This window comes from Haliotis asinina, chromosome 16 (assembly GCF_037392515.1).
Source record: "Haliotis asinina isolate JCU_RB_2024 chromosome 16, JCU_Hal_asi_v2, whole genome shotgun sequence".
Lineage (NCBI taxonomy): Eukaryota > Metazoa > Mollusca > Gastropoda > Lepetellida > Haliotidae > Haliotis > Haliotis asinina.
The window spans coordinates 8,901,441-8,922,438 of NC_090295.1; the positions used below are offsets into that span (position 1 = coordinate 8,901,441).

The 20,998-nt window shown below is 37.9% G+C and overlaps 1 protein-coding gene across 1 annotated transcript; it reads left to right on the forward strand.

Annotated features, from left to right (window-relative positions):
* Window positions 1-77: 77 nt before the first annotated feature.
* Window positions 78-17,254, forward strand: LOC137268054 (SUZ RNA-binding domain-containing-like). Its single transcript, XM_067802556.1, has 5 exons — window positions 78-187; window positions 756-808; window positions 3,159-3,275; window positions 11,391-11,522; window positions 13,127-17,254. The coding sequence occupies exons 1-5, from the start codon at window positions 134-136 to the stop codon at window positions 13,230-13,232; spliced, it is 462 nt and encodes a 153-aa protein (XP_067658657.1). The 5' UTR covers window positions 78-133; the 3' UTR covers window positions 13,233-17,254.
* The last annotated feature ends 3,744 nt before the right edge of the window (window positions 17,255-20,998 follow it).

Consider the following 20,998-nt stretch of genomic DNA (forward strand, 5'->3'; position numbering starts at 1 on the left):
AGATAAAACTTTGACGTATCATACGGACTTTTAAACGGTACTTTAATCATCTCGGTTGTATCATACAGGGTATAAAAGACACTTTGGTGAGGAATTCATTTACAACATCCAGAAATCGGCTTAGGAAGCCGCAATGGCGGAAGACGGAGAAGTGCTTGACAGTTGGGAAGATCAAGAAGATCAGGGCGTTAGTGCCTCTTACTCGTAACATTTGTGTTTCTGTATAACACGTCTAGACTCATCGGTTTGATATACTGCGCTTGAAAACGGTTTGGGACGATTTTACAAAGTAGTGTGCTTGACTTTCAGTTTACTAACTCCGCTATTGTGAACCGATCCACTACCACCCCCTCATTTTGAACTGTTACCTGGTTCCAACCTCATTGAAAATCGGACAAGAAAATATGTTAGAACGGGATTTTTTTTAGCATGTAACGTTTGTGTAGAGACCTTTGGAGCAATCTTATATTTGGGGACAAAGCGGAATACAATAAAAACCCTATTTTTAGATCGATTTTCAACTCATGTTTTTGTTATTATGGCTTCATGAAAGCGAAGAAACCCAAGAATGATGCAATATCTGTTGCTTCTGTGTTCGCTTAGGTATTTCAATTTAAACAATGTGAAGTATGACTTCTGCTGTGCATATACTAACAGAATGTGTTCATGCAAAAGACAGCATGTGTTAAGAAAATACCTGTGCCCTTTCCTTGTTGATGAACACCTTGCAACTTTTGTTTTGTGTCATGTTTCAGATATTGGACAAGCGTTTGAATGAAATGAAAGTTAAAACTCCAAAAACAGCCACGTAAGTTATCAGTTTCATGACACAAATACTTTTTATGTTACTTCGTTATGTTTTTTGAGCTTTTGTAATTCATGTAAGTTTTTCTGAAAACATGAATATATGGTGATGAGTATCAATGCTTTTCAGTGTGCTTGCATGTTGTAAGCTGACTGAATGTAAATGGGCCATGTGAAAATACAAGTTAGAATGTGGGGTACTTGTCACAAGAGGCAAATGACTGGAATTAAGTGGTCAGACTTGCGTATGTTTTTCTGCATGTCACTTTCATGTACAAACTGTAATCACTGGATTGTTTTGTTCTGCTGGGACCATTTACAGATTGTCATACTGCTTGGTTATAGGCGAGTGCGGCATTAAATAATAAACAGCAAAAATACATGTAAATATGTGAAAGGTATCATTTTGTTTTTAAGAAATGACATAACAATATGGCTGCACACAATAAAGTATGAGGCAAAGGTGGCATGTTTCATGGATATTAATGATTATGAATCTTTATTCATGAAAACTATACAATAAATATACAATATACTATTTATGTCAACATCTTTTTATTGTATACATGTTTAGGGGTTCAGGTAGATGATGAAGGGTCAAGGAAAAGTCCAGAAATGTTGTGTATGCAATAAAAAGAAGTTGACATCAATAATGTTCTGGAGAGCTGGGACAATGCACCGATATATATTGCTACGGTTAGAAATTTGCAATGGCAAAAGGTATAAAATATCCCATCAGAACCAGCAGAATAAAACCCAGACAAGTCTAAAATATCCAATATTATGTACTGACCAAAGAGCAAGATATAATGATTTACGACAGAGGTGTCTAGTACAATGTAACTGAGTCAAATTAAAAGTATGGGTCACAATGTCAACTCACTAAAGTCTTGGTGGGAGAGTGAGAAACAGTTTTGCTGAATGTAACACAGCGAGCAGTCAGGCAGCGGTTACGTAGGTCAAGCATTGACAAAGGCAGGCAGTTTAATGTACTCCAGTTAATCTCTGTGTGCCCTGTGTCATCAACAGGACCAGCCTTTATATACTACATCACTAATTTGTGAACATTTAAGCACGTATGACCGTTGTCATTAATGTAGAATTTTCTCGGCCAGCCTCCGGGAAGTCAACAATTAATCAGGGGAGGCAACTCTTGACCACTTCCTTAAAGGCCTGCAGCCAAAATACTAAAAGCACTGAACATTTATGATACGAAATGTGACCCATAATAAATATCACTCCAAACACTAAACGTTGTGACCCAATAATAATTATTACTTAATCAATAATACAGTTATCAGAAGATGCACTCTTGTAACAATTGTGATGCATTTAAGTTTTGATTCAGCTATGGCATCGGCGATTGGTGTATGTTAAATATGTTAAAGTACAGCTGTACCCTGTTTATCCGAACACTTGTGTTTGTATTGAAATTGTCCGGATAAGCGAATTTTCAGATGTCTGATCCACGGGCCATATGTACAAAGAAATGTTTCAAAGAAACGAACATAGTAGGCATCAGCCATAATCTTTATTGATTACACATAAACAATTTTCAGTGCATACATAAAATGTCTCATACCCATGTCTTCTTGTGGTTCCTCATTTGATTGGATAATATCCACATGACAAAAGTAGTTAGCAATTGTCTTTTCGCTCACAGCTGTCCAGGCTTGCTTGATCATCCGGATTAATTAATTATAGTGACCCACAAATTGACATGCCTTAAAATGAACTCAGTGTCACCTTGCTACTCAGAGGCAGTTGATCTTCTCACGCTTCAAAGATTGCCGACTTCTTTCATGTTACGGCACGCGATGCCCTTGGTAATCGCAAGTGTAAACATACAGGTACTCAGCCATCCGTATATACGAGACAAAAAATGCTCATAATTTAGTGTTTTGTATGTGAAAATGACCGTACGATTACGGTAACTGGATTTCCAGATAGGTGATTAATTTTACACCGTTGTGAATTCGTTTTAAGGAGTTTTTGTTCGGAAGGCGCATATTCTGGATATCTGAGGTTTGGATAAACATGGCACGGCTGTACTTGTTTATAGAAAAATACACAAGTATGATAGGTTTAGTGTCTATTTATAACAGTAGTGTTTATCTCATACACAAATACCTTGAAATAAACATTTGAAATCTTAATACAGTGTCATTCTTTCAAGATTTATGTATTGTGATACGCGTCATATCGCAGGTAAAATATTGCATTATGTATCGTATCGTGACATTGTGTATCGTCCCAGCCCTGATATGTTGTCTTATACTTAAATACCAACATCTATACGCCTCTCAAGAACATCAACAATAATCATGTTTTAACTTTGGTGTTTCTGAATTCAGTGCCTCAGTGTTGGCAGCTGGCATGAGAGAAGACACAGCTAGAACTGAGTACCAGCCTCAAGTCCGCATACTGAAGAGGGACACTGTGTCTCCCAAAACTGTAAATGCAACTAACAGGTACATGAGTTTTGTTTAATATGTTTCTGTCTTAGTAACGAGTACCTGATGATCTAGTGGATAGATAACCTGCCTTCATGACCTTCAGCATGGCATGTCTGAAGACTTAGAAAGGTGTGATACTTTATAAATAACAATACAGTCGAACACTGTTGCCTTGATATTTATGGGACCAAGAAAAAATATTGAATTATCCGAATATTGACACATCCAACTTGGGCAGGCACCCGTGGCGAGCCACCTCCTCGTGGTGGGTGCTGGGTAATGCCAAGAGCTCGCCGACATCCCCGTAGTGGACCCGGGGGGATATTTGGTCCACCAACCCGTTTGCCGTGGGTTGCAGCCCTGTGTCGGCGGAGGAGGGGATCCTGGTGGTTGAGAGTAATAGGAGCTTGCAACCGTGTTCCTGTTGCTCAATACACCACTTCGGCCCTGACTTCGCCTAGACGGGTGGTCGAATAGGCCCGGTTCGACCAATCGGCTGGTCATGCCAAACCCTGTGCATGGAGCATTATTATATTTATCAATGCACATATATCATTTGGAATCGTTGTAAATTTGGACTTGGCTTTATAATCTAAAACATGTTGAATTTGAAGTATGTTGTTCTGTAATTTGCCTAGAGTCCTATGCCAGAAGGCGGTGGCTCATGGGCCAATCTGGTAGAATTATTAATCTCTTAATTCTTCTGCTGGAGTATATCATCCGGGTATCCTTGGTGCTGCAAGCTGGAGGCCCGCTTGCTTTAGCATTGTCCTTGTGATACTCCGTGGTGGGTGGGGAGCTCGGATGATGAATCATATGACACCAATCATGGCTTATGAAATACCCCCCAAAAAAACCAAACGTCCACTTGAAATTGATCCCGTTGATACTTCTCATAGACCGTCTCTATCGATTGAGTATTGGCCACGTTTCCTCGTTATTGAGACTCCGGACAAGACACCATTGAAGTTGAACCCTTTCGCAGTATCTAAGGGCATTCAAGGTATTGCTGGGGATGTCAAGAACATTAGACGCTTGCGTTCGGGTGCATTGCTAATAGAGTGTGGCAAGAAACAGCAGACAACCAATCTGATGAACATTGAATCTTTTGTGGGCATTCCGGTCACGGTCTCTGCTCACAAGACCTTGAACACAAGTAAAGGTATCGTCAGAGATCGTGATCGGTTGTTTGCTGACATGTCCGAGCTTGATATAGCATGCGAAATGAAGGATCAAGGTGTGCTGTATGTGAAGCGCTTTTCCACCCGAAAAAACAATGAAACAATCCAAACAAATACCTATCTGTTTTCTTTTTCATTGCCAAATGCTCCCAAATCAGTAAAGGCGGGTTACTGCAATATCCAAGTTGAAACCTACATCCCCAACCCGCTCAGGTATTTTAAATGTCAGAAATATGGACACGGTGTATCTACCTGCACATTGTCTGTAGTGTGTGCTCACTGTGGTGAGAAGACACACACAACAGAAGATTGTGACAGTGACTTTAAAAAATGCACTAACTGCTCTGGCGACCATTCATCTTCGTCAAAACAGTGTCCAATATGGAAAGAGCAAATGGCGATTAACAAAATAAAGTTCACCCAAAATATCTCTTTTTCTGAGGCAAAGAAACTGGTGAAGAGATCTGACCTTCTAGAAAGTTATGCTACAGTAGCAAAATCATCATCTGAATTCAGCTCTAAAATAACAAAATCATCCACAGGATGCCAAACTACCTTGACTTGGGTCAGTTCCGACTCCCCACAGGTTTTATACCCTGCTATATCATCCCAGACTGAGGAATCACTTCCTACTACATCAAAGTCCTCTGATCATAAGTCATCTTCACAGTCACGCTCTGAGTCTCATTCAACAGCTGATAGACAACAAATTGTTAAAACTAAACCCAAACCTAAGTCAGATGCTTCAAAACAACAAAGTGGCAGAGCTCCTAAGGGGTCACAAAATAAAATTCAATTGTTTAATAAATATGGGTCTCTTGAAGATATGGATGTTTCTGAAAACGTCCATTCTAGGGCACATAGCTTGTCGCCCTCCAAAAGAGTGCGGGGTAGATCCCCAAAAAATCCCCCCAAAAGATAGTTTATTCCAATAATATTGTCCAATGGAACTGCAGAGGTTTGAGGACTAATTTACATGAATTACAGCTATTAGTCCAAGATTTCACACCTTCAGCGTTATGTCTCCAAGAGACATATTTAAAACAAACAGATGCATTTGACCTTCGCCATTTTAATGCATATCATTGTTTTTCACCTCTGGGTGATAGGGCCACTGGCGGATCATCCATTCTAGTCAAACAAAATGTTATTCAAAGCCCTGTTTCACTTAATACTAATATGCAGGCTGTTGCAGTGAGAATTATTTTACATGTAGCGTTTACGCTATGCTCTCTTTATATTTCACCATCTTCGGCTTTTGCCAAAACCGATCTTCAAGCTCTATATGATCAGCTCCCAAAGCCCTGTATTATAATGGGAGATTTAAATGGCCACAACCCACTCTGGGGTAGTGTAAATACAAACACTAGAGGTAAATTGTTGGAGGACTTTTGTTCTGACAATGATTTATGTATTTATAATGATGGTTCCAACACATATTTACACCCTGGTACAGGGACTTATTCTGCTCTCGACTTGTCACTTACAAATTCAGAACTATTAAATGAATTTGAATGGTCAGTCCACGATGACCTCTGTGGAAGTGACCATTTTCCTACTATATTAAAAGCTGTAACTCCATCTGATGTTCCTCCATCATCAAGGCGGAATTTTACAAAGGCTAACTGGACTTTATATGAAACACTATGTGCTGAAAAACTTAAACCCGAACTTTTTATTGACGTTCCTGATGCTATTAAATGTTTTACTGACGAACTGAATTCCATAGCTGATGAGTGTATACCAAATTCCTCTGTAGTTCCACACATAAGAAAACCATGGTTCAACGATGAGTGCAAACAAGCTAGGAAGGCAAGGAAAAAGGCAGAACATTATTTCCGTCGCCATCCTATGGTACATAATTTAAATAAATTTAAAATTTTAAATGCTAAAGCGCGGCGTACTTTTAAACAAAACAAACGCCAATCTTGGCAAAATTATGTGTCCAAAATAAATTCTCGGACACCCATGTCCAAGGTATGGAACATGGTCCAGAAAATCAAAGGTAAAGGTACTAAATCTACTGTCCATCATCTCAAACATGGAGATCAATTGCTTACTGATAAATCAGATATTGCTAATAAACTAGGTGAAACCCTTGCTAAACACTCTTCCTCTTCAAATTATGTACCAAAATTCCAGCAATATCAAAAACAACAAGAAAAGAAAACTATTAATTTCAATTCTGATAATGGGGAAGATTATAATGAAACGTTTTCTATTCATGAACTCCATACTGCTCTTGATCAAGCTCATGACACTGCTACTGGAGCTGATAACATACATTATCAACTCCTGAAGCACTTACCAGAATCCTGCCTAGAAACTCTTCTCAATATTTTTGATGATATTTGGACATCAGGTAACTTTCCTCCCTCATGGCGTGACGCCATAGTAGTACCCATACCTAAACCTGGACGTGATCATACGGATCCATCCAATTATCGTCCGATTTCATTAACTAGCTGTGTTTGCAAGACCATGGAACGCATGATAAACAATCGACTAGTTTGGTACTTGGAAACAAATAACCTTATAACTGATATACAGTGTGGTTTCCGTAAAAACAGAAGTACTGTCGATCACTTAGTGCGTTTAGAATCATTTGTTAAAAATGCACTAATTAATAAACAACATACTGTGTCTATCTTTTTTGATCTAGAAAAAGCATATGACACAACCTGGAAATATGGTATTTTAAGAGACCTACATGACTACGGCTTGCGAGGTCGTTTACCTCAATTTATAGCAAATTTTTTAAAGGACAGACAGTTTCAAGTTCGAGTGGGTTCTACCCTGTCTGATCATTACAATCAGGATCAGGGTGTTCCACAAGGCAGTATTTTGTCTGTCACACTTTTTAGCATAAAGATAAACAGTTTATCAAAAGTTTTAAACGATTCAATTGATGGATCATTATTTGTGGATGATTTTAATATTTCTTGTCGTGGGAAAAATATGCATACTATTGAACGACAACTGCAGTTGTGTTTAAACAAAATAAATAAATGGTGTCTTGAAAACGGCTTTAAATTTTCTAAATCCAAAACTAACTGTATACATTTTTGCAGAAAATATAAACCACATAAGGACCCTGAACTATCTCTAGATGGCACTCCCATCAAAGTTGTAAAGGAGGCCAAGTTCTTGGGCCTAATCTTTGACTCCCATTTAACATTTCTGCCTCATATCAAGTCCCTTAAAACTAAATGCTTGAAGGCTCTTGACTTGTTGAAAGTTGTTTCCAACACAAAGTGGGGAGGAGATCAAGCAACCCTCTTACACCTGTATCGATCACTCATACGTTCGAAACTCGATTATGGTTCCATCGTATATGGTGGAGCCTGCAACAGCAACCTTAAACTTCTTGATTCTGTCCACCATCAAGGCTTAAGACTTTGCCTTGGGTCTTTCAGAACTTCACCTATTGATAGTCTCTACGTTGAGGCCGATGAACCATCTCTTACTCAACGTCGTATAAAATTGTCTTTACAATACACTACTAAATTATATTCTGATGAATCTAACCCTGCCTATAACTGTGTGTTCAATCCCCTTTATGAAGATTTGTATAACAAAAAGTCTTCTCTTGTTCCACCTCTTGGGCACAGAATTAAACCATTTATTTCTTCTGCCGGTATTGAGCTGGAAAGTATATCGCCTTCCCGTCTTCTTTCTTCTCCTCCTTGGCAGTTGGTTAGGCCACAAGTTGACCTAACATTAACATTTTTTAAAAAATCAGAAACAAATGACTTACAATATAAACAAGAATATCATCAATTAAAGCATAAATATAGCAATTACAAACCTTTATTTACAGATGGGTCCAAGGACGGTGGCGCAGTGGCTTGTGCCACTGTCATTGGATCCAGAACAATATCTTCTAGATTACCAGATAATAGTTCTATTTTTACAGCTGAAGCTAACGCCATATTAACAGCTCTCAAATATATTCAAAGACACCCGAAACGTAAACAATATATAATCTATTCCGATTCTCTTTCTTGCCTTCAGGCTATTAAAAATATTTCTTGCAAACATCCACTTTTAATAGAAATTATTGAATTGTATAATGATCTTGCTACTGGCCAATACGACATCGTCTTTTGTTGGTTACCCAGCCATGTAGGCATTTCTGGTAACACACTGGCTGACCTTGCTGCTAAAGCAGCACTCAACAAATCTGTGACACCACTTCTTATTCCTTATAGTGATTACAAAGCCACCATTAGATCTTATATCCGTGATCTGATGCAAAAGAAGTGGGACACCCAAGTGGGTATCAATAAATTACATGAGACAAAACCTTACATTGGTTATACCCACTTGGGTTGTCAGTCCAGATTTGAAGAGGTTATTTTGCGACGATGTCGTGTTGGCCACACTAGATACACTCATGCGTACCTGTTAAAAGGTGAAGATCCTCCATTTTGTATCCCTTGTGATGAGAGAGTCACGGTCAAGCATATTCTGCTTGACTGTGTTGAATTCTCCATCACAAGGGATAAGTATTTTACAGTTAAAACAATTAAGGATCTTTTTACCAGCGTTAATTCTCATTTAATTATAGGTTTTTTAAAAGAAATTGATTTTTTGGTTGAATTTTGAATAATATGTTTCTGTAAATAGATGTATTTTAATGACTGGTAGTTTGAATTAGTAACTTGAATTGTTGGTGGCTGTACCCTCAAAGGGGGTTGAAGTATTGTAAAATTATTGTCCTCCTGAGAGGGTACGTAAGTCCACAAACATGCAAAGTAAATTCTAAATTTCCACGTTTTTAATGGTAGTATAAGTGTATTTTTATTGTATGGCTAGATTTCCGAAATTGCTGATGGCTGAGGGGATGATGTAAATCCAGCTAGGGTCCATGCAGGTAGCAAAAGTACTGTAAGTCCCCATGGTCCCTAGAATGGTGATCTACCTTCAGTTGTTGGCAATCTATAGCCCGGTTTTATATTGTATTGTCCTCTATAGATAAATTGTTTTAGGCATAGCTACTAGTTTTACATTCATTTCTGTGATGTTCTAGTTTTTTACTGTCCTTCGTCGACTGATTGTTATAATACTCATATATTCCATTTTAATGTTCCATTTTGAAATGTACAAAAGTTGGATTTACACCATAAACGAAGGGAAGAAATCAGAAAGTTTTAAGTGACAGGTATTTGGTGCTGGCATGAACACAATACTGGTCAACCTCTCTTGATACATGACAAGTCCTTGTGTAGCTCAACTTCCATTTGGTAACATTTTATAGCCCCACAAATCAATAGCGTTCAATCCTCATTTCTTAGTTGGCTATTTAGTAACAACGTAAGAATCAATTACTTGGATACTGTGATCCATTATCAGAAGTGTTAAGTTAAAGGTCACATGCAGCCAAACAATCAAACCTAATTAAAACACAGTTATCACTTATTCATGACATATAATATACATTACTGCTTGTGAAAAAACAAATGAACAAAATTATAAGCGTGCAATCAACAATCGCGATTCAAAAGTGCAGTATTTTGTACTTTGGCTTACTGTCCTCGAAACAAAGCCCCTGGGAGACAGCATCACACCTGCCTAATTACATAATGCGGCCTGAGTCGTGAATCAATTTATTTTCTTTATGGCGTATAGCCTGATAGGTGATAAGTTCAAATTGCATGTGGTCAATGAGTGAAGCTGTGTATTGCATATTGTCTTTAGCAGACAGGCAGGCAGACATATAGGTGTCAATAAACCAGACATTAAGTTTTCTGCTCTACTACTGCTCACTACCTTATACTCCGGGCAGGCTGGGGGCGGTGGGGTAGCCTAGTGGTTAAAAGCGTTCGCTCGTTACACCAAAGACCCAGGTTCGATTCCCCACATGGGTACAATGTGTGAGGCCCATTTTCTGGTGTTCCCCGCCGTGATATCGCTGGAATATTGCTAAATTTGGCATAAAACCAAACTCACTCACTCACTCCAGGCAGGCGGTTTCAAGCTATGCGAACCTATTCACTGAGCATGCGTTACGGGCGTAGTGCAGCACAGCTGTGGAAACAACTTTTTTCACTTTACCTCATGCAGTTTCTTTGCTTGCAGAGTTTATTTATAAGGTTCTAGCTTTTATATTATTGTGTCAACATGTACTGATAGCATGTGTTATTATTTGACCACAGATTTGCTCAGTTGCAGTATCCTGTATGGGGGGGGGGGGGGGGGGGGGGACACCCAAATCTTACTCCTCTGTGTGGAAAATTTATGGCAGCTTTTAATGTAAATGTAGGGTCTGTAATGAGTCAGTCGAACCTGCCAAGGTGATTAGACATTGTGTAGTATGCTGGATTAGTTGGATCCTGCAACAGTGGCTTGATGACTTTGTCATAAAAAAACCTTTGCAGTTTTTATAAGTGTGTTTTCCTGTTGAATTGTTGAGTGAAATATCTGTAAACCAAGGTGAAAACGAGGGTTATATTTCTGACTTCAGTTCAGTAACCCATGCTTGCCATAAAAAGCGACTAAGCTTGTCGTAAGAGGCGACTAACAGGATCGGGTGGTCGGGCTCGCTGAGTTGGATGACACGTCATTGGTTCACAGTTGCGCAGATCAGTGCTCATGTTGATGGTCACTGGATTGTCTGGTCCAGACTCGATTATTTACAGACTGCTGCTATACGCTGGAATATTGCTAAACGCACTCTCCTGCTCACTCAGTAACCCATACTTGATGGAAATGGTGACCAACAGGATCAGGTGGTCAGCCTCGCAGACTTGGGGGACACATGTTGTATCCCAGTTGAAAAGATTCATGCTCATGCTGTTGACCACTGGATTGTCTGTTCAGACTTGATTATTTGCAGACTGTTGCCATATTACTGGAATATTGCTGAGTGTGGTGCAAAACTAAACTCAATGTCCCATTGTTTTGGTCATTTCCAAAGCAGCTGATGAACCAGTCACTTTGTTTTCAGCAATCAGGCAGCCAAACCAATGAAAACCCTGGAACAACGTGAAGCTGAGTATGCCCAGGCAAGACTGAGGATCTTTGGAAGTTTGGAAGAACCATCAGCTAATGATGTGGAGGCAGGACAGGGAGATGAGAGGTATTCATGCATGTCTGACACATCCCCATGATGCATGCACAACCATTGGACCGATGTATCATCATACTCCTTGACGTGTGAGGTTACCTGGATCTAGATTTTTGAAGCTCTCTTAGCGTAAGATAGTCGTAAGTGCCATGCATTAACATTAATTTACCACCATCTTAGCGCTAAGAGAGCTTTGAAAATCTAGACCCTGTGTAAAAAGTCCATCCATTGAGATTCTGGGTTCCATCAAACTATGCTTGTTGTTTGGATTGGGTGGTCAGTCTGAGTGATTTGTGTGACTACATATTGTTCTATCCCAATCAGCTGGATTGATGTTCTTGATGTAAATCAGTTGGTCCAGACTTAATTATTTATAAAGCACAAAAACTGCACTCCACAGGGTCTAGTGCCTAAGAAGAAACTGGTTAAAATATTTCCTCAGCAATCTGTGCTTGTCGTAAGAGTTGACTAACATGTCACTGGATCCAAACTGCACAGATTGATGCTCATGATGTTGATCAGTGGATTGTCTGATCTGGACTGTATTATTTACAGACCATGTGGCTGGAATACTGCCAAGTGCAGCTTTTAACAAGAAACAAAGGGTCTAAAATTATTGCTGACAAGGAAGTTCTAAGTTTGTCATGAAACGAATGTGTGATTTTGAATTTGGAAAATGGACAAATTTGAGGAACATGATCAGGTGGTCAGACTCGCTGACATGTCATCATATCTCAAATGTGTAGATCAATGCTTATGCTGTTGACCACTGGATTGTCTGGTCCTGTCTATTATTTACAGCCTGGACTAGGGATCGGGTGGTCAGACTCGAAGACGTGGTTGACACAAAGTACCGTATTCCAAATGCATAGATCGACGGTCATGTTGTGGACTATCTCTGGACAATAGCTGAATGGCACAACTGCAGCCGCATACAACTGTTTTAAATTTGAAACCTGTTATGTTTATGTGAATATGAAAGGATATTATAAGTTGTTCACTGGTTACAAGGGGACCATGGGTTGAGGTACTCTTGATGTTCGTTTTAATAATGTTTATGTTCCCTTTGGGCTCAGGCAACATAAACAAACATCAAGGGTACCGCTACCCATGGTTCTGGAAGGACCAGTGAACAACATATTTATCTTACCGAACACCTCAGTGTTAATTCAGCCAACTTGTGCAAATCAAGCATTTCAAATCTTGATTCTTGCCGTTTTTTCCTATAGGTATTGTCTTAGTAAAATCGCTGCAATATTTTTTCCATTACTTAACATTCACAGGGACTCCATTTGAATGTTTTGTCAGAATTTATTTATTGGAATGTCAGGCAAATTTTTTCGTAGCCATTGCTAGATATGGCAGACGACATAAGAGCTATCTCCCTTCCATCGATTTGCATTTGTAAAACATTGGTAATTTCCGTGCATCATGGATGATGCAATGTTATCAAAGGTAACTACCATAAAGTGCAGAATGAGTTGCTATTGGCAGCTATTGCAATACTCCTCGCTTGTACACGGGATGCAGTGAAAATAATAGAAGAGCGTTCAGTCAATCAGACAGTAACATTTATGTGTGAGGTGAGATAATTGGAAATGTCTCTTCAATTACAGACCTACTGGATTGGTCCCAAAGTTTGAGGTGTCCCCTGCCGACAATGCCGTGTCTCGTCAGCCGAAAGGACCTGATGGCACCCCTGGATTCAATCTTGAAAGATAACATCTTAAGAGAGATTTTGTCAACTCCAAACAACAGCAGTCATTTGAACTAGATACCAGTGCATAACATATCAGGTCCAGACTTCAAGGGAGATGAATAATGATTTTAATACCCTGTCTGAAAAATCACTAATATGATAGATATTTTATGAATGTTTATTTTATTATTAATGAATGTAGGCTGAATGATATGAAAGCAAACATTTAAGAGCAGCTACTTGTCATTCTCCCTCTCTCCCTTATGGTTGACTGGATTGTGTTATGGTAATAGATTTCCCAAATCCCCAAACAGTTCACGTCTGGTTCTGACTGCTGGAACAATGTGACTTCAGTCCCCAAAGTCATACAAAATGATCGGCACTGACCGTCATACAGAAAAGAAGCACTCCCTGCTCCTAGCTGGATAAATCTGCATGACCTTCAAATGAAGAGGTCAAGGTCAGCTTGGTGTCTGCTTGCTTTTGCTCGCCTGAAGCTTGGAGAAGAGGCAGTGGTGAAAAAAAATGACCAAACATTCATTGAATGCATGTGATTTTAACCGTGAAAGCAATAGATTTCAAATGTTGGAATCTTTACTGTTTATCCAATTGGTGCTTGAGTTTTATTTTTTAAAATCATTTTATTGTGGATATTCAAGAACAACAATCTATTGCAAAATGTTACAGTTTTAGCTTTTTGAATTATTTTAAGATTTCAGTCCCAAGGGACTCATATTCAGCATTAATTGTGAAAAGACCTTATGTGGATGTCCTGTTTCACAAGCTGTATTTATATCAGTAGACATTAAGATATTAACAACACATAGTAGAAGCATCTCCTTAAGACTGAGATATTTTTGACTTACAGTACAGTACATTGTTTGCAAACAACAGAAACAGTGGAAAGGCTTTAGATATCAATGTTTACAAAGAATTTATCATTTTCAACTAATTTCTTGCTGTAGAGGAACAAGTATTGAGGAAGCATGGTTGAAGATCAAAGCCCCTTTTTACAAAGCTCTCACAAGCCTAAGATCTAGTAACTCTTACAGCACGGGAGGTACAAATGTTACGAGAAAAGTTAAGAGGTGTTAGGCTTACGAAAGCTTTGTGAAATGGGGCCTGAGCCCTATAATGAGATTAAGAGAGACTTTTGTATTGCACAGAGAAGGAATCTTGTACTGTTCCGGGAACATTTATAATTATTCATTGTTGAATGTAATTCTGTTCTCTCTGAATCGTCATGATATTGGTGCATATGTACAAGGTCACTGGGTAAAAGGACTTTGCATTGTTAACAGTCCTGTTTTAATTAAAGATCTGATAGAGGCACTTCGTCTATCTTCTTTCCAGTTGTCTGATTTACATGAAACATGTTTTATGAAAAAAACCCTGTATATCACCACTGATAAGCTGAATTTTGAATCCTGTTTAAGGGGGTCGGTTTATCTGTTGGTAACACTTATTTTTGGTGACCACTAAGAAAACGATATCGTATCTTTTTGTGTGATGGAACAAGTGAATGTAATATTGTCAGTAAAAGTCAAATGTTCAAATGTGCGATTGAACATCACTATACAAGATTATTCACCTTTTCAGTTCTGATTTGTTTTTGCTGGGATTGTATTAAATTCAGGGACTAAGATTATGGGGGTTGGCAATGGTAATACATAGTATGCTGCTTGCAGCTTGTAAGAAATATAATGGGCAAAAAGAGAATCCCTGGTTGGTCAAAGGAAGTACTATGATATGGTCACTATATTCCCTTGTTTAATTGTTGAAAGGCATACTAATAATGGTGGAGAAAAACTTAATGAAATATTTTATCTGTTGTATTGAAATTACAGGCCAACAGAGAAAACTCCAAACTTGCTGAAAACTTCAGAGAAAGGCATACCTAGGAATCTTGCTCTTGAGATATCAAAATATCAAAATATCAATATAAACTTTTCCCCAAAACTGCTTGGATAGATGTCTGATATTGTGACGTAGAACTTTATTCCCCCAAACTTCAGAGAACTTGATCACGTTTCTTAACAGTTTCTCCAACTTGTTGAAGATTTCTGTGTAAAATGGAAATTTTTCATTTATAGAGCACCGAAAGGGCCTTCATCTCACATTTACCAATGGCGTTATTTTTGTAATTGTAATTAGTCATACTAAAATGCTTATTGTGTAAATTTTATCTGTTGAGAACATTTCTGGGCCAAAATTTCCAAATTGTTGTTAATGTTTGAACATGGAATGATGGTAATATGTGGTACTTTTCATATGTGACGCGTAACATGTTTGTCATGATGCATTGTGTGATACATTGTGTTAAGATTGTCATAATGCATTGTGTTCGATAATGGGTGTGGTAAATTGTGTACCTTGATTATGGTGATAGTGTATCTTGATTGTCATGATGCATAGTCTACAATAAAAGATTTGATACATTGTGCACAATGGTTGTCATGATGCATCATGTACCTTGATTATGGTGATAGTGTACCTTGATTGTCATGATGCATTGTCTACAATAAAGGGTTTGATACATTGTGCACAATAGTTGTCATGATGCATAATGTACCTTGATTATGGTGATAGTGTATCTTGATTGTCATGATGCATTGTCTACAATAAAGGGTTTGATACATTGTGCACAATGGTTGTCATGATGCATTGTCTACAGTAGAGGGTTTGATGCATTGTGCACAATGTTTGTCATGATGCATTGTCTACAATAGAGGGTTTGATACATTGTGCACAATGGTTGTCATGATGCATTGTCTACAACAGAGGGTTTGATACATTGTGCACAATGGTTGTCATGATGCATTGTCTACAACAGAGGGTTTGATACATTGTGCACAATGGTTGTCATGATGCATTGTCTACAATAGAGGGTTTGATACATTGTGCACAATGGTTGTCATGATGCATTGTCTACAACAGAGGGTTTGATACATTGTGCACAATGGTTGTCATGATGCATTGTCTACAACAGAGGGTTTGATACATTGTGCACAATGGTTGTCATGATGCATTGTCTACAACAGAGGGTTTGATACATTGTGCACAATGGTTGTCATGATGCATTGTCTACAACAGAGGGTTTGATACATTGTGCACAATGGTTGTCATGATGCATTGTCTACAACAGAGGGTTTGATACATTGTGCACAATGGTTGTCATGATGCATTGTCTACAGTAGAGGGTTTGATGCATTGTGTACAATGTTTGTCATGATGCATTGTCTACAACAGAGGGTTTGATACATTGTGCACAATGGTTGTCATGATGCATTGTCTACAACAGAGGGTTTGATACATTGTGCACAATGGTTGTCATGATGCATTGTCTACAACAGAGGGTTTGATACATTGTGCACAATGGTTGTCATGATGCATTGTCTACAACAGAGGGTTTGATACATTGTGCACAATGGTTGTCATGATGCATTGTCTACAGTAGAGGGTTTGATGCATTGTGCACAATGTTTGTCATGATGCATTGTGTACCATAATGGGTGTACAGTGATTGTCAAAATCTCAAACAAACACAGTTGATCTCTTCGTGCAGAAGAACCTCAGATTTTTGAGTATTTGACACATAGGTTGTGCTTTGTATTGTACATTGTGTCACATGACAATAGTCCAGTGCTCCGTTGTTCAAAGCAACCCTATCTCTTAAGGTCAACCTTATCTCTAAGATTACAACCTTAGACCTTTACTAAGGTTAGCCTCCCGTTGCATGAAACAACCTTAACTAATTGTCTTTGTAGCCTGATTTTTAGAGTTCTCCATACATTTTTGGTGATACTGCAGTTTGGGGACTGAGGAGGCCAATTCATTGTCTGAATGTCATTCTTTCCACTGAATTGTCTGTTTAGAAACATGAACAGGACAATTTTCATTTTGAGCAGATGTCTTTCTGAGCAAATGAGAGTCATTCACCATTTGTTTACAAAGTATAACATGTTTTAAGTCAAATTTACCCCTTGAAATTTCATACCCTGTAACTATTGCTAATATGAAATAAAACTTTCATTGAAAAGAGCCAGTTACTGTTGGCAAGAATCACAGCTACTGTTTTGCAAACTTTGTTATGACACGTGTGTGTGGGTGTGTAACACAGGTCCTCGTGTCATTGAGAGCATTAAAGATTTTTTTTTATAAATGTAAAAAATTTGAGATGACCTCCCCCAACTTGAAACACTTCACAGTACAATATATCTAGACACTGGACATGATAGCAAGTGCTGACCAAGGAGAGGGCTTGCTTTGACCGCAGCCCCTTTTATGCAGACTTATCTTCCTTGCTATCGTCCTTTTGTGTCAAGGTCATTTAGTTGAGAGTCAAAGTCGGCTTTCAGCTGAAATAACAATAAAGAACTGGTAGGTGTCATGAGTGGTGATCGATAGGCCAATCACCCATGATTATGTTTACATGAAGTTTTAATCGATTACATGTGATGGTAGCGTCCCGCTTTGTCTAGATATATTGTACTGTGAATCGTTTCAAGTAGGGGGTCATCTCAAAATTGTTATGGTATTAAAGTAAATCTTTATTCCTCGCAATGACATCAGGGCCGGTGGTGTGTAACAACCATTAGGTTGAGGCTGTACTCTGTGAAGAGAAAAAAAATATAGATTGTAGAAGTCCTTGTATCCTGTCTATCTTTAGAATATATAATATCTGTAAGAGATAGACCTTTTGTAAACCTTGTTCAATGATATGCAAATGCTGAAATATACATATGTGAAGAAAATGAAAACATTCTTTTATATGCTCTGCTTACCAGAAAGACTCATATACAATCATGGTTGCTATAAGTATATTATGACTCATAACTTTAGTTGAAACCTGTTGAAAAAAATCTTAGAAATGGAGGGAAAATATAAACTTATGATGAATCCTAAATGGAAATGTGAAAAATATATGTGAAATTTCAAATGGTATGTTCTTTTACCGACCGATATGAAATTAATGGCCATGAGTCAGTAACATGCCACCTTCTCCATGCCCAAGTGTGGCTGAAAGAAAAGACGTTCCCCTTGCCAAAACAATAAGGAAGCTGAGTATTATTCATAATAAACAAAGCATTATATAAGACATGATTTGTTTTTGTTTGTTTAAATGTAAATATTGATATCTTTCTGAAAAGATTTCAGTTGTTTCCGTTTGTAAACTTTGAAATGCAAAAATATCTTATTTGGTACAAATAAGAGATGTGCTTGTGGCTGCATGCAGAAATGCTAAGGAATGAGCTTCTTACGAAATATATATTACTAATCAATATTACATTTTAGAATTTAGAACTGACGAGAGGACTATGTTAGCTTTTCTGTATATAACTACTAACTGGTATTAGGTGACTTGCAAAAGTCAGGTTTAGGGTTAGCAGCAACTGTATATTTCTGTAAATAGTTCCTAAAGCTGTATGTCTAGCAAGTTTTTCTTTTCACTTACCTCTTAATATATATGTTATACCTGATTCTTTCATATTGCTATACTTACTTTACTGGGAGTTGAAAAAAACCTGTTTCACATTTACTAGAGTTAATCCATCAGTCAAAGGTATTCAGTTCTTTTGTATCATAACTTTTGTATCATTAAGATTAAGATTATCAGCAGGTCATATGAAATGTTATGTAACATTCTTTTGAGCAGAACATGTCTTATTTAATAAAATAAAAAATTGAATTAAGGTACATGTACTGTGTAAACCAAGAAGTGACCTTGATGCCATCTTTTGTTTTGAATGAGAATCCTTGACAAGTTGATGAAAAACTGAAGTATTCAAGTGAAAGGAAAGTAGTTTTGGTATCAACAAATATAATGTGTATCCAAGAGTATTTAATGTAGCTTTAGGGCTCTTGTCACTTTTAATGTCAAAACACTGTATCTTTACTTGGAACTGCCGTTCATGGTCATAGTCTTTCTCATCAACCCTCATAGTTTAGTTTACAGGTTCACCTGTTGAGAGCCTGAAACCTGAAGGAAAATGGAGTTTTAATGGTGTGTATATATAAGCCCGACCAGCCTCTCTTTCATGGACAAAATGCCATACAGTGTGGCATTAACAACAAACAGTATTTTATTACATTGTAAAAACATACATCTGCAACAACAGTTGATGTTCGAAAAGTCGGAAATTATTTTCAGTGAAGTGTGTGTTTGTATTGCGGCATGGCCATTGCACTAAGGTAATTGATATGTAGAAATGCATGTATATTAATCAAGATTTGCTTGTATTCCTATAGTTAACCTGTAATGGCATGTGGCCTCATTTTAAAAGTATACATCTGGGCCAAGATTTTCGAAGCTCTTATTGCGGTAAGATAGTTTTAAGTTAACGTATGGCATTTACGACAATCTTAACATTAACGTAAAACTATTTTAGCGCTAAGAGAGCTTTGGAAAATCTAGGCCATGAATGTGAAATGCTAAACATCCTGCAAAAAATGTTATTTTGCGGTTTTGTTCCAATGTTTTTCCGAACTGAAAGCTGCTTGAGGAAATGAGTTGAATATGAAATAAAATGTTAAGAAACAAAGTCAAAACAAGAATGGAAACCACTAGGTCTAAAATGTTAAGTCGTGAAGTGTATTATACAGGATTTGTTATTACTGCATGTGTGGTCACTGACGTTGTTTCAGACTGTAATAGATTGGTTACCATGGTTATCTGATTGTCTATGGCCATTGTGATTTAATTATGATCAGTCATATATGTTGGCAGTGTCTGTTATTGGAAATGAAATGATCATGGTTGAATTATTTGTGCCATGTGTTCCAAATTTAAATTCAGAAATTTAAGTTTTTTTGTTGTTTTTTTAAATGAAATATCTGTCTGAAACAATCAGCTGATCATGATCTATTGGAAGATATAATAAATTTGCACTGTAATGACAAACAGGTTATAATGAACTGTTAATTCATGTTAAATGAAGTAAATGCCTCATCTATTTTCCAAGTTGTTTTGTTTTCGGTGTGGTGGGGTTGGTCTCTTTCAGCAAAATGCTGGCTGGGCAACATTGGTGATGTGAACTGTTCATGTGAATCAGTGGTATGTCTGAGCCAGAGTGAAATTCTATACAGGCTATAAATGTCATATATTAGAGGGGGGAACACCGAATTTTCATGTGATAACATACAGAAAGTGATGGCACCCTCCAACTATTTTCTTGATTTTTTTCATTTTATATATATACCTCCCAACTGTCTTTCTTCAGGACTTCCCTGAAAAGACCAATACATGAAGACACATTTGTTTCTGTATTTCATGATTAAATGACCTTTTTCATGTCCTGGAGAGATACAATTTGGGTGGCCCCCACCAGATTCGATCTGACCCCTCCACCCCTGTATTGTATGACAGAGTTTTCACAAACTAGGGGAGTCCCCTTCCTTGAGTTTTCAGATGAGGTACCAGGTGCAATCTATGTCCACAAATGCAGCACTATTCAAGCAATGTGATGGTATGGGGCAAAGAAATGGGCCTCACCCAATGTGCATTGTGGGGAACTTGGCATGTCATTTCCCATTTGCATAAATCAGTGTTCATACTGTTGATCACTGGATTGTCTGCACCAGACACGATTATTGACAACCTGACACCATAAAGCTGAAATACCACCGAGTTTGATCTAAAAACTAAACTCGCCAACTCACTGGAGAAGGGAACCACTTTTTATGGATAAAAAACATCTTCATTGCAGCAGACAAGTTTTGTTATAGATCCTAACACAGTTATCAAGAAAATGATGTTTTCACTGGTGTTAAAATCTATACCAAAATGTCG